The sequence below is a fragment of the Suricata suricatta genome, chromosome 3, assembly GCF_006229205.1.
Source record: "Suricata suricatta isolate VVHF042 chromosome 3, meerkat_22Aug2017_6uvM2_HiC, whole genome shotgun sequence".
In the NCBI taxonomy this organism is placed as follows: domain Eukaryota; kingdom Metazoa; phylum Chordata; class Mammalia; order Carnivora; family Herpestidae; genus Suricata; species Suricata suricatta.
In genome coordinates, this window is record NC_043702.1 from 3,963,806 (window position 1) to 3,976,314 (window position 12,509).

The window sequence follows — 12,509 nt, forward strand, 5'->3', positions numbered from 1 at the left end:
GTGAGTGCACGTCTGTGTGCACAGTGGCCCAGTTTCTGAACCACACCAGTCATGGGACGGGGATCGGCCTTGACCACCTCCTTACCGTCATCAGTTCTCTCCGCAGCCGCCCTATTTACAAATGAGGTCACATTCCGAGTCCCCGAGATGTGGATTTCAACACAGGAATTTTAAGGAAACACGGTCCCTCCGTCACACATTCCCTGTGTCTTTTCAGTCCTCTCTGGTAGGTCTGATTGCCCGTGTTCATGCCTTGTACCTAACACCCCTTTTCATCCCCCATTTCGCTCTTCCCTCTCTGGAGGAAGACCCGATATCCTGAAGGGTCTAAGTTCTCCTGAGTAGATGGGCAGGGTTTATGGCTCCCACACTGGGCAACAGCAAGACACGGTGACAGGCTTTCCAGATGAGGCTTGGCTCCTGGCAGACGGCCGGGGTTGGCGTGGCCTTCACTCCATCAGAACCAATGATCACGAATTCAATTGAATACGATGTGTCTAAGTAAAGTCTGTTGGGTTCTAGGAAATATGGTACCTCTGGATAATAATGTGGATTTATGTAAGCAGGAAAATTGGGGTCACTTTCAGATCACCTCTAGTGTCCTGTTTACAGCAATAAGCCCCGGATTTAACGGTGGCCACAGGATCTCTTCCTGCTCTCCTGAAGGTGAAATTAACCACTCTGCTGTTTATTACCTGCTCATTAAAGAGCGCGGGGCTCGGGAGCCCCAATAGGAGCTTTAAATTACCGCTCATCCCCTCCACCAACACCCCCTGTCCTTGCCAAGGACTTCATGTCATGTGGAGGCTCTGAAAGCCCGCCCTCCCCAGGAAAACAGCCGTCATTAGCTGGTTTTAATTCTGACTTTCTCAGCGTTCAAAAATGCTCATTTAAAACTTCTCTCATTTCACATACGGGTGTGCGTTGTACTTGACACATGGCCATCACATCCGAAGCCCTGTAAGATCCATCCTTCTTATAGAAGGAAAATACCAGGAAAAAAGCGATGAGGGCATCATGCCTCACGCACTGAATATCTTTCCTTCAGACTCAGGTACAAATCAAGAGAGAACCGCAGGAGCGTGTAAAGGTCCCTCCTCACGACAAATGGAGACGGGCAAACTAATTTTCCTGGTGACCTTATCCAAAGTAGTTAGAAAATAACCCTTCAGATTTATGACCAGCTACAATTAAGACCTCTGATTCCTTCTAATTAAACCTGTAAAGATTTATTTCTATTATTATTCCTCTGGTAATCCTTTGAAAATGATAAAAATGTAAATGAATATTGCCCTCCAAAGGAGATGTTTCTATTTATCCTGAATTAGACTCCTATCCTTTCTTCCAAACGATTGTGTTTCAGTTCAGATGTACACCTGCTCCAATACAAATTCCACGTTGATCCTAAATAATTTACTTGCAAAGTTTGTGCGAATGGTGGACACAATTGCTTCGCATACAAATCAAGTCAAAACCTACCACGTTATAGTGAGCTTTGCAGGTCCTGCATTTGGAGCCTTGTCGCACTTCACGTCTTCGATATTCAAAGATTATCTATGGAAATACTAGGAGGTCCGCGTCAGACTCAAGAGAATCCCCAGTCACTGTGGCCAGGATCGCTGTGTCTACACGGCCAGATCGTTTTTCTCAACCCTGTGTCTGAGGAAAGAGGTGCTCTTCATCACACTCTCCGTGAGGCCGTTGTATTTGCTCAGAAATGTTGACCGTGTATTCTGCGTTAGTGTCGCAGGAGCCAGACGCCGCGGCCCGGACCAGCATGGCCTCCCGTGTCCTCACTCTCCGTCTCTTTCCCCAGGGGAGTACAGTTACTTGGGGACCACTCTTCGCCAGGTGTCCATCGAGCCCATGCCCTCCCTCCTGGACGTGAGGCAGCTCATCGCCCTCTACGGGATCTTGCCTCTAGGTAAGGGCTCCGCACGCCCGCTATGTTTCCTCAGAAGCAGGGACGCCCTGCTTGCCGGCTCTTCCCGGCTGAACTCTTCCTCCTGAGAATTTCGAGGGAGGGTCGTCCTATTGCCACAGCGCATCCCAGAGCCCAGGAGGGTGCCCCCCAGGAAACACACGTGTGCACGCTTTGGAGTGCCTGCTCGACATTCTGGGCCCAAGGTCCTGTCGGCAGTCATCCGGAAAGATAATAACCAAAGCCGGCACCTGCAATTAAAATTAATCAGATTAGACAAAGGGCGGACGTTAGGCTTGCCTTTTATACACAGGCTGCCGTTACCAGGTCCTTAACAAAGCCGGCCCTTCATGAGTCAGGGAAAGTGCATTTCGTGGATCTGAAGGGTCAAGGCTCCGCCAGTTTTCACTGATGTCCGGTCTGACTGATAAATACGATTCGATCACGATTGTTCGGACCAACGGACCGACAGGTGTTGCACGTGTGCCGACAGGTGCAGGAAATGGCTGCTCTCGTTAGCGGTTACTATTTTATGACTCTTTTATGTACACGACCCGAGTCATCCGGGGCAGAGGTAGGAGCCCCCGCCAGGTTTTGCTCTGGTGACAGTTCTGAAGTCAAAACCACGTTTCATTTAAGTGGCTTTTAAATGGTATGAGAGGGCGTCTGCCTGGGTGTCTCAGTCAGCTGAGCGTCTTGACTCTTGATTTCGGCTCAAGTCGTGATCTCATGGTTCAGGAGGTCAAGGCCCAGAGTTGGGTTCCAAGCAGAACATGGAGTCTGCTTACATCTCTCTCTCTCTCTCTCTCTCTGTCTTTCTCTCTCTCTCCTGCTCTCTCCCTCTGCCCCTCCCCCACTTATTTTCTCTCTAAAAAAGGTTTTTTAATAAATAAATAAATGGTATGGGAATAGTTTAGGCACTTACAATATGGTTCCATTTTGACTTAAACCTACTGGCAAGAAATAACTCACTCCTCTGTCAGAAATAGTAAATGGTGGGGCACCTGGGTGCCTCCGTCAGCTAAGTGTCTGACTTCAGCTCAGGTCATGGTCTCACGGTTCATGGGTTCAAGCCTCGTGTCAGGCTCTGTGCTGACAGCTCGGAGCCTGGAGCTGCTTCCGATTCTGTGTCTCCCTCTCTCTCTGCCCCTCCCCTGCTCACTCGCTCTTTCTCGCTCTCTCTCAAAAATGAATAAATGTTTAAAAAAAAATTTTTTTAAAGAAGTAGTAAATGGAATCGGAGGAGTCAACATAAATTTCATACCTATAAAATTCATGTCATAAATAAGCCTAAGTTACTTTGAGGGTCAGCGTAATTTGGGGTCAACGAAATGGATATGCGGTATTTACGCGGCCCACGCAAATCACATGATGAGCCCTCAGCCTCCATCGCGCCGCGACTGAGAGCAGTAGAGAGAGAACACCAGGAACCAGCACATTTGTTTTCCCTACCAAATTAAGGGAGGTATGTTTGAGCCGTGGCTCAAGGACACAAGATGACAGAGGTCGCTTGCCCGCTGGTAAAACGGCATCAGAAGGACGCTCGGGAAACGTCCACCCGAACCCCCTTCTGTCAATGAGGAGCCTGAGTCCCCGTGGGCCGTCAGGTCCCCGGGCCCAGAGTGGGCCGGGGCTGGTTCTCATGACCTGTGTGTGCGTGTGTGTGCGTGTGTGCCTGCAAGACACAAACAGGCCAGACAGGCGAGTGCGCTCACAGATCTGCCTTCTGGGGCTTCATTTAAACGTCACGGGTCTGAAACCGCATCCAGCTACAAGAGGGAATGTGTTTGGTGGCCCCGGTGGTCAGATCACCACAGCCGGGACTGGCCAATACGGCCACTCTGCAGAGGACCCTGAGGGCCCGCGGGGAGGCGCCGCTGCACGCCTGGCCTCCAGGGCCTCCTCCAGGACCCTGGGACGGGGCGTGAGCTCCCAAGCCCCTTGGGCAGATAAGGGACGCTGGGGTCAGCGTCACCCACCTGCCCTCCGAGAACTCCTCCTGCCCTTGGAACTCGGAGGGAGGACGACGGGGGAGACGCCCCCGGAGCAGAGAGATCGCGCCGACAAGTCTTACACACACCATTTCAGTCCCCGAGTTTGCAGCTGAGTGAGCCTTTCCAGGGTGCCGGGAATTTCTCAGGATCCAGGGGTAGGGAGTGACTGGTCCGGGTTTAGGAAGGACACGGACCACTGGCCTCCTTGTGATTCTTGAATCCTCCCAGGGTTGGAAAGGGTGAATGCGCGGAAGCCTGACTCTGAGTAATTCTGCATATTTTCTAAAACTGCTATTGAAAGGCAATCTAAGCAGGAAGAGCCGTGAACACCACGGCAGGGGGGCCCCCGCCCATCTGATGGGCTGTCTGGGGATCAGCCCCAAGTGCAGAGGCCTGCCCGGACCACGGCCTTCCCCTCTCCGAGTGACCTTGGCCACCACCCTCTTCCTTCCAGAAAATCACTTCCCCGGAGTAGACTGCACACGTTCTCCTGGGTCTCCCCCCACCCCCTGTCCCTGCGGCTTCCCTCCTGCTGCCCCTCCCCAGAGTCTGTCCTCAGCACCGTCTGTCCTCCCCTCCCAGGACCTGTCCCTGCTCCTTGGCTTAGCCAGCCGTCTTCCAAGGACCGCTATGGCTGCGGCAGTCTCCTTCCCCAGCCCCTCCTGTCCCCCGACAGAGTAAGAACTATGTGCCACTCCCCAGTACCGTCCCGACTTCCCACTCCAGGCCTGCAGTCACGGGCCCCCCCTTATCTGGCTTCTTCTCACACGTCCCCGTCTCTACACGGCCCAGCTCTGCCCCTTCCGAGGCTGCCCGCCCCAGGAAGTCAGGCCTGAGCCCCCCATCCTCTGCGGTGGAATGAAGTTCTTCTCTGGCTCACATGGACCTCAGCCCCATTTGCCTCCCGTTCTGGTTACATCCACTGAGGTTTAGCTCCCGTCCTGGCCAAAACCCTCTGGGCCCTGACCCCTCCACACGCAAACCCACCCGCCCCCAGCCAGGGCCAAGAAGGGAGCAGCCCCCAAGTCCGGGGACTGAACGGTCACCCCTTGAAAATGGCGTCTGTCTCCTATCATGTCAAACAGCATCTCCTTTATTGTATTATGTGACCATCCCCTCACTGACCACCAATAAAGCCTGCGTATATGATTGCATTTTATTCTTTTTTTTTTTTTTTTTTGAGAGAGAATGACTTTGGAAGGAGCAGAGAAAGGGGGACAGAGGACGCAAAGCGGGCTCCGAGCTGTCAGCACAGAGCCCGATGCGGGGCTGGAACTCGGGAACCGTGAGATCATGACCTGAGCCGAAGTCAGACAGACACTCACCCGACTGAGCCTCCCAGGTGCCCCTGTAGTTGCATTTCAAACAGAACTTGCTCAAAACTGGTTTCCAAGTTTATGTTAGGTAACCATAAAAAACATTTCTGGTTACTTGGTAAATTCCCTGTATCTTTCAATGACACAAGGAGGGAAAAAAAAGGCACAATAATAATTGTAATGTGGGTCTATGGACAGCTGATCAAAATGTGCCCAGTAGCTGACCAGAGCGAAGTCAAATGATAGTAGATGTTTTGATCACATTCATTCTGTTCATGGGATAATCACTTAGTCCCAACGTGCTCCGCGTGTGTTCAGAGCGGCGCAAGATGCTCAAAACCGAGTCCCGCTCTGGCCCGGAGGAGACGGACAGCGTGGGGGCTTGTGATGCCTTGCAAAGAACCCAGGTCACTTCCCCAACAAGTGTCCGGCCGACGCTGCCCCCGGCGCAGGCTGGAGCCCCGGGGCAGAACGAGAAAGCTTCCCCTGCCCTTCGCAGCATGGCTAACGAACACTCTCAGCCTTCCTGACCGGCTGCGCGTCCACATTCTTTTCCCTAGGCCTTCAAAGAATGTAGTGCCACTGCTGACAAGCAGAGAAATACACACACACACACACACACACACACACACACACACACACGCACACACGCACGCACGCACTAAAAAAATGCCAGAGGTGAGTTATTGCAGGAATGTTCTTAAAAATGATGAGTTTGGGGGGGTGGAATTCTAGGGTGAGGGGCAGCAGGAGAGCAGTGTGCTGAGACCCTCTGTCTCCTCCTCGAGCCCTGACGTACAAATCAGAGGTGTCACAGCCCAGCTAAGACGGAAGGGGAGCTCCGGGTAGGAATCTGCCAGACACGGGCTCCCTGTTGCGGAACCCGGGGCCACACGGTGGCGGGGCAGCGTGAGGGCCTGAGGGGCACTGACCTGGGTTTTAGCGCCTTCGCCTCTGACTTTTTTAGGTTCTGCAGTGGTGCATGAGCGCGCCCCGTTGGTGAAATCGCTGCTGCTGGCCGGACCGTCCGGGGTAGGCAAGAAGATGCTGGTCCACGCCATCTGCACCGAAACGGGGGCCAACCTCTTCAACCTGTCGGCAGCCAACATCGCCGGGAAGTACCCCGGCAAAAGTGGCCTCCAGATGATGCTACATGTGGTCTTCAAGGTACTCACTGCGTTTCTTGGTTCCTAATACTCTTCTCTGTTCAGATCACATTGTCAAACCCTGCGGTTAATTCCCTGAGCCCGCGAGCACCGACCCTGCGGACGATCTCCGGCTGGCACATGTCTCTTAAACTCCCCCATCGCGTCGTCCTGTAAAGTACTTCATGCCTGCATCTGGCCGGGCTTCCGACAGGTAGAAACAGCTGCTCTGTTTGCGAACACCCTGCGGTGCCGTCCAGACCAGTCTCCGCCTGGCACAGTGTCCTTCCTGAAATGCCCGCATGCGTCGCTGGAATCGAAAACCACAATTTCTATTTCCGGCCCACGTCCCTTCGATAACGGCCTCAGTCATTCGTATTTTGGGGGTGTTCTTCCACACGTGGCCTGAACTGCCAAGGTGTGGTCCTTGGGCACATCCACTGGTCACACAGGAAGTAAGGAGGAGCCTGCAGGAGCATTTACCCCACTGATTATGGGGGCGGGGGGTGATCAGATGCTCATGATATCTGGCTGAGGATAGGGTTTCCTAAAAGACCCACACAGCAGCCAGCCGCAGATAAGCTCTGCGCCAGTCAGATCAAACGGTACTGAAGTGTCCTGTCAGCCCTAACGGCAATGAGTCTCTGACATAATTTAGATATGAGTGAAGGTGGTAATAGATGTTGATAGGTAGATAGGTAGGTGATGGATGGATGGATGGATATGTAGATAGATAGATAGATATAAAACATGCATATAAACAGACAAGGATTATCATTTTTCAAACATTTCAATGCAGAATATTTCTATTTAATTTTAACACTTTAGGGGCTCCTGGGGGGCTCAGTAGGTTAAGCGTCTGGCTTTAGCTCAGGTCATGATCTCTCGGTTCATGGGCTCTGTGCTGACAGCTCAGAGCCTGGAGCCTGCTTAGGATTCTGTGTCTCCCTCTCTCTTTGCCTCTCCTTTACTCACACTATGTCTTTCTCAAAAATAAACATTTAAAAAAATTTTTTAATCCCCAGGACTTCATTTTTATTTCACCGAGTACCTCAAGGTTGTCTCTATGCTATTCTACCCACTCCTAGTTACTAGAATGCCAGGGAAGCCACGCAGCACGGACGACCCCATCCCCAGGCGGGGTGCCAGTGCACCTCAGCTCTCCGGGCCCGGGGCACAGTTATCCACACGGTTGCCCGAGGGGTGGCCCCTTGTCCCCATCGCGCTGGCAGCCAGAGAGAGCACTTGGTGCTTCGCCTCGCGGTCCCCACCACCAAGTCGGGTCAGAGCATTTCCCTTCCTCCTTTTCTCCCCCACTTGTCCTGCAGAAATTTGCGGAAAGAGAATTGTCCAGAGCTGGGAGACGGGAGAGGAAGAAGGTGGGTGGGCAGCAAAGACTGACTAGTACTCCACACCCGCTCACATACCGACTCTTCCCAGTCGTGCCCCCTCCCCCTCCCCAGCCCAGGCCCGCTGTCATTTCCCTTCCAGCTGAAGGACCTTTATAGCACGTTTTTCAGTGCAGGTCTCTGGCAACAAATATTTTTTAGCTTTCATTTGATTGATTTTTTTAATGTATATTTATTTTTGAGAGAGAAAAAGCAGGGGAGGGTCAGAGAACAAGGGATAGAGAGAATAGAATTTAAATCAGGCTCTGAGCTATCAATGCAGAGCCTGACACAGGGCTCAGACCCACGAACTGTGACCTGAGCCAAAGTTGGACGCTTAACCGAATGAGCCACCCAGGCACCCCGTCAGTTATAGAATTTAAATTTGCTTATTTTTACAGATTTTATTTCTCTCTTGTAATTCTCCATCTGTTCATTCAAGATGACAATCCTTTCGGCTAAGTCTTCAAACTTCTTGTCTACAAATTCCAATATCAGGGCATCTTGGAGTTTCTTTCTGTTTGGCTTTTTTCCTTGACTGTGTCACCTTTTCCTGCTTCTTCGTGTCATTGGTCATTTTTCTCTGCAGTAGACACAGTGGATGATTTGCTGCTGACGTGCTGGGCTTCGCTCTGACAGGCAGTTAAGTGACCGGCCGATCAGCTTGAGCTTGCAGGGGCTTTGTTTTCCATTTAGCAACTGTGGGTCTATTTTGACTGTTGCCCTTAGTCTAAGGTGAATCTCTGAGTCCTAGAACATCATCTTCGCTTTAATGAACCTTAAATGGAAAGCCTGAGGTGTTTAACAAGCGCCTTTGAGCTGCCAAAGGCTAAGGTATCTGCTTAGTCATTTTCCGGCTGCCGCTCTCCACTGAGCTCAGAATCTTCCAGCATGCAGCCATATTTCTGAGGTTAGCTAAGGATTTGAACACGGGTTGGAATTTAAAGCCCAGCAGCCTGGCTTGTGGCCTCCTGTCCTTACCCACCAAGCTCCAAACACCTAGCGCTTCGGTGGAAAAATAAAAGGAACCTATTCTCCTGCCACCCGCTTAAAAGCACCTGCATCCATTCATCCTAAATGCCTAATTGCGTTGACCTTGTCAAGTCACAGGCAGAAGCACATAAATATTAAAATATTGGCATTTCATTGGCATCCTGTTCTACCACCACTTCTCTACGTGTTGACTCATCCAATCCTCACAACAACCTTATGAGGTAGACACCAACATGATCCCCATTTTACTGATGTGAAAACTGAGGCACAAATCATTTAGGTCATTTTCCTGGCTTGCAGTGCTGCAATGTGAGCCTGCAGGTGTGATCATGGCATCACTCTGCCTCTCACTGAAGTAGGACAAAGCCCCTTCCCCCTCCCGCCCCACGGCTCACTTGCTCCTGGTACAGCCCCGGGACAGAGCCGATGACACGATCGTGACGTTCTCTCTCTCAAGAAAGTCTTTCTTCCGCTAGCGAGACATTGTCTTGATATCAGGTAAGCTATCTCTGCATTTATTAAAGTCACTGCGTGCTGACATTACGGAGGTCACAAAATGCCGAATGTCCAAGTATCAAAACCTGGCCCGGTGTGTTTCCCCCCGAGGACCGCCTCACGGAGCCTCACCTGCACCGTGCGCCGCGCTGATTGCTGGAAGGCACGGCGGGCTCGGGGGTGGCAGTGGTTCAGTGAGCACTCGCAGGCAGGGAGGCCCCGTGTCCCCACGTGACTGCCGGACGGCCACCTGCCTTGCAAGGAGGCATTCGGCTTTCATTTACCAAAGAGGCGGGAAGTTACACCTGTGCGGAAAATCCAGGGCAGGAGCCGTGGGTCCCGAGCACCGCAAGCCGTGGACCGGGTGGGGGCTGCACGTGGCCGGCGGCAGCTCTGCTGCGTTTGCTGGAGAAGGTGAACTATCGGAAGGGCCTGTGACTTATCGTGTCTCCTTATAAATACCTCCCACCCCCGAATCAGCCCCTGGAAGCTCAAGGAAGCCGATCGTAACTGCAGTCCTGCCTGCCGGCACCTTGGCTCCCCCGCCGCTCTGCACGGGTGAAAACTCTGCGGAAACGCGTCTCCGGTCGGCTGCGTGGGCATAGCTTCCTATCTGTGTGGTTAGCATTATTTCTGGAGGGTTCCTCTGGTTTACACAGTCTTCCTAATAGATTAACAGCTCGGCTAACGGAATCCCTGGAAGAAATGAGTGGATTGTACAAGCGAGCAAACGATCCGGAGCTCCCCCTTACCCTCAAGCTCGAGGTGGGAGGAACATGCACCTCGTTAGCGGGAAGACATCAGCAATGTGTCCGGCATTAAAACATGCGCTAAGTGGGGGCATCTGGGTGCTCATTCCGTTAAGCACCGACTCTTGGTTTTGGCTCACGTGATGATCCCAGGGTCGTGGGATCAAGCCCTGCGTCGGGCTTTACACTAGTATGGAATTTGCTTAAGATTCTCTCTCTCCCTCCGCCCCTCTCCCCTGCTTGCACTCTCTCTTTCTCTCTCAAAAAGAAAGAAATGTGATCAACGTTGCTGTTTAGTACACATTTCGTGGACGAAAGAACTTCCTGAGGCAAGGTGCCGCCTCCTCGGCTCTTCATGATCAGGGGAAGGAGAAGCAGGAAAACCCCAGGGGCCCGGGGCCCGGCTCGTGCTGAGGAGTCGGACACACACTTTGACTTTTAACAGCACCAGTGCCTGATGAGACAGGACTTAAAGTCTCCATTCTACACACCAAGAAAAGCAACAACAAAACGAAACAAAACCAACAAAGCTCAGAGTGCTTAATTGGACCCAAGCCACAAAAGAACAGAGGCTGGCACCTGGATTTAAGCCCGAGTCTGACTCCAGCGCGGTCACACGGCCCCGTGTGGCCTCTGGGGGAGGGAGCCTCCGTCGTGCCCTGCCCGTGGCAGCCATGCCCTCCTGGCGACCCGAGGGCAGGAGCACTCCTGGGACGTGGCGGCGTGAGCTGGGGAGGAAGCGCCCGGCGGGACCCCACGTCTCCAGCGCCCCTTCTCCAGCACCCCATCTCCCGACCCTCCCGTCCTCCCGCCAGAAGGCCAGGCAGAGGTCAGCAGCCAGGAAGCTGTCCAGGCAGAGGACTCCTTGTCTGGTGCTCTGGGTCCTGGAGGAGACGGTGGTCCTTGAGCTCTCTCTGTCCTCCAGAAAGGGCCCGACGCAGAGGGGACCGCCCCCCACCCTCGATCTAGACCACATGGCCCATTCTGGCCTGCACGTCTGGACAGAAGGAAGCCGCGATGCTGTTTGTGCCTTGGCCCCCCCGCCAGGGGCCCCTTGTTGGCTCACGGCCAACAGCCTGTGGCCGCGTGCCAAGGGATCTCGCCCAGATGTGGGGTGTAAACAGCTGGCCCAGGAGTCAGGCGACGAGAGCCCGGCGGTGCTGTTGCTGTAGCTCACGGAAGCTCCTACGTGAATAACGCAAACAAAGGCACAGTTGCTCGTCGTGGATGATTTCTTTTAAAACACACAGACACATAATGAATGTAATAAATATGGGAGGGTCACCCTCCTAAGGTGAAATCCGATACGGATAAAGCAAACACGACACCTGACCCCGAAACGCAGAGTTGCTCACGGGAGAGAAGGGGAGGAGGAGGAGGAGAGGGCAGGGGAGGGGGAGGGGAGAGAGAATCTAGGTGCTCTGGTGCAGCACCTGGTATGAACTTAAAGGAAGGGAGGGGCTGGGGACCTTGATCCTGAGCGGTCCCGCTGCGCCAAGGCGCGGTCACCTCACACTGCTGTGGAGACGGCTTCAGGCTGAGGAGGGGAGAACGCATGTGCATCACAGCCTCTTTTCTCAGCGGGAACTTTACATTTTTAGAGCAGTTTTAGGTTCACGGCTGAACTGAGCAGAGGCTGCAGGGCGTTCCCGCATCGCCACGGAAGGGGGCCCAGACCTCGGGTGCCCCAAGCACTGTCAGTAAGGGACGTGCAGGCACTCGGAGGGCCGCAAATCCCTGAAAACCTAGGGTCCATCTGGGCTCGTTCTGTGGCTCATGGGGACGGGCCACCACCAGGGTCCACCCACAGGAATTAACGAATTGTTAGCCAATTTGGAAACACTTACAACAAGGAAGGCCTTGAATGTGGCTAAAACGTGCCGCATTTCAGTGGAGGCTGAGGAAGGCACATAGGCGTTAACCCTTGTGCGGCCCCAAACTGGTCAGTCAGTGCAGTTTGGCGTGAGGCCCTTCGCCGTGTGGCTGGGAGTGAGCTGAGGAGGAGAAGGGGGTCCAGACGGCGTCCCAGGTGATCCGTGAGCCTGACGCATGTCCCCATTCAGACACCTTCCGTCTGACGACAGCCTGATAATCGGCCAGAGCAGCAATGTGTTCCTGTTGCTAGCACCGACCTGACTCCACCCACGACGCCTGCCCGTCTATCAACGGTGCCTCATCCCAGCTCCTCCTGGCCCTTTCTTCTGCCTCAGTTTACCTCCCTTTTCATCCAGGGCCAGCACAGCCGGGCTCTGGGCTCCTTAGTGCACCTCAGCTCTGCTTTGAGTGCCATTTAGTTAATCCCAGCCGATACCCAGTGAAGACTTGAAGTAATTTCTGACGCCTCGTAAAAGATCGTAATGCAAGGAAATTGAAATCTTAAATATTATTTTTAAATACTGGAAATACAGAACAAGATGTCTTCACATTTTTAAGTGTTTAAACAGAACCCAACCACAGTCTGGGAATGTGAGCCTCCCCCTGAGTAACTCAACTCTCCAGCTCCTCCCT

General features: G+C 53.1%; 1 protein-coding gene across 2 annotated transcripts in view; it reads left to right on the forward strand.

Annotated features, from left to right (window-relative positions):
• IQCA1 (IQ motif containing with AAA domain 1) overlaps positions 1-12,509 on the forward strand; it is a 137,128-nt gene that overhangs the window by 97,371 nt on the left and 27,248 nt on the right. Inside the window, exons 15-16 of one of the 2 annotated variants that reach the window (XM_029933556.1) lie at positions 1,817-1,924; positions 6,199-6,398. In XM_029933556.1, the coding sequence (XP_029789416.1) occupies positions 1,817-1,924; positions 6,199-6,398 (308 nt within the window). The remainder of the gene's footprint in view (positions 1-1,816; positions 1,925-6,198; positions 6,399-12,509) is intronic. The other variant, XM_029933557.1, reaches the window with a different exon arrangement.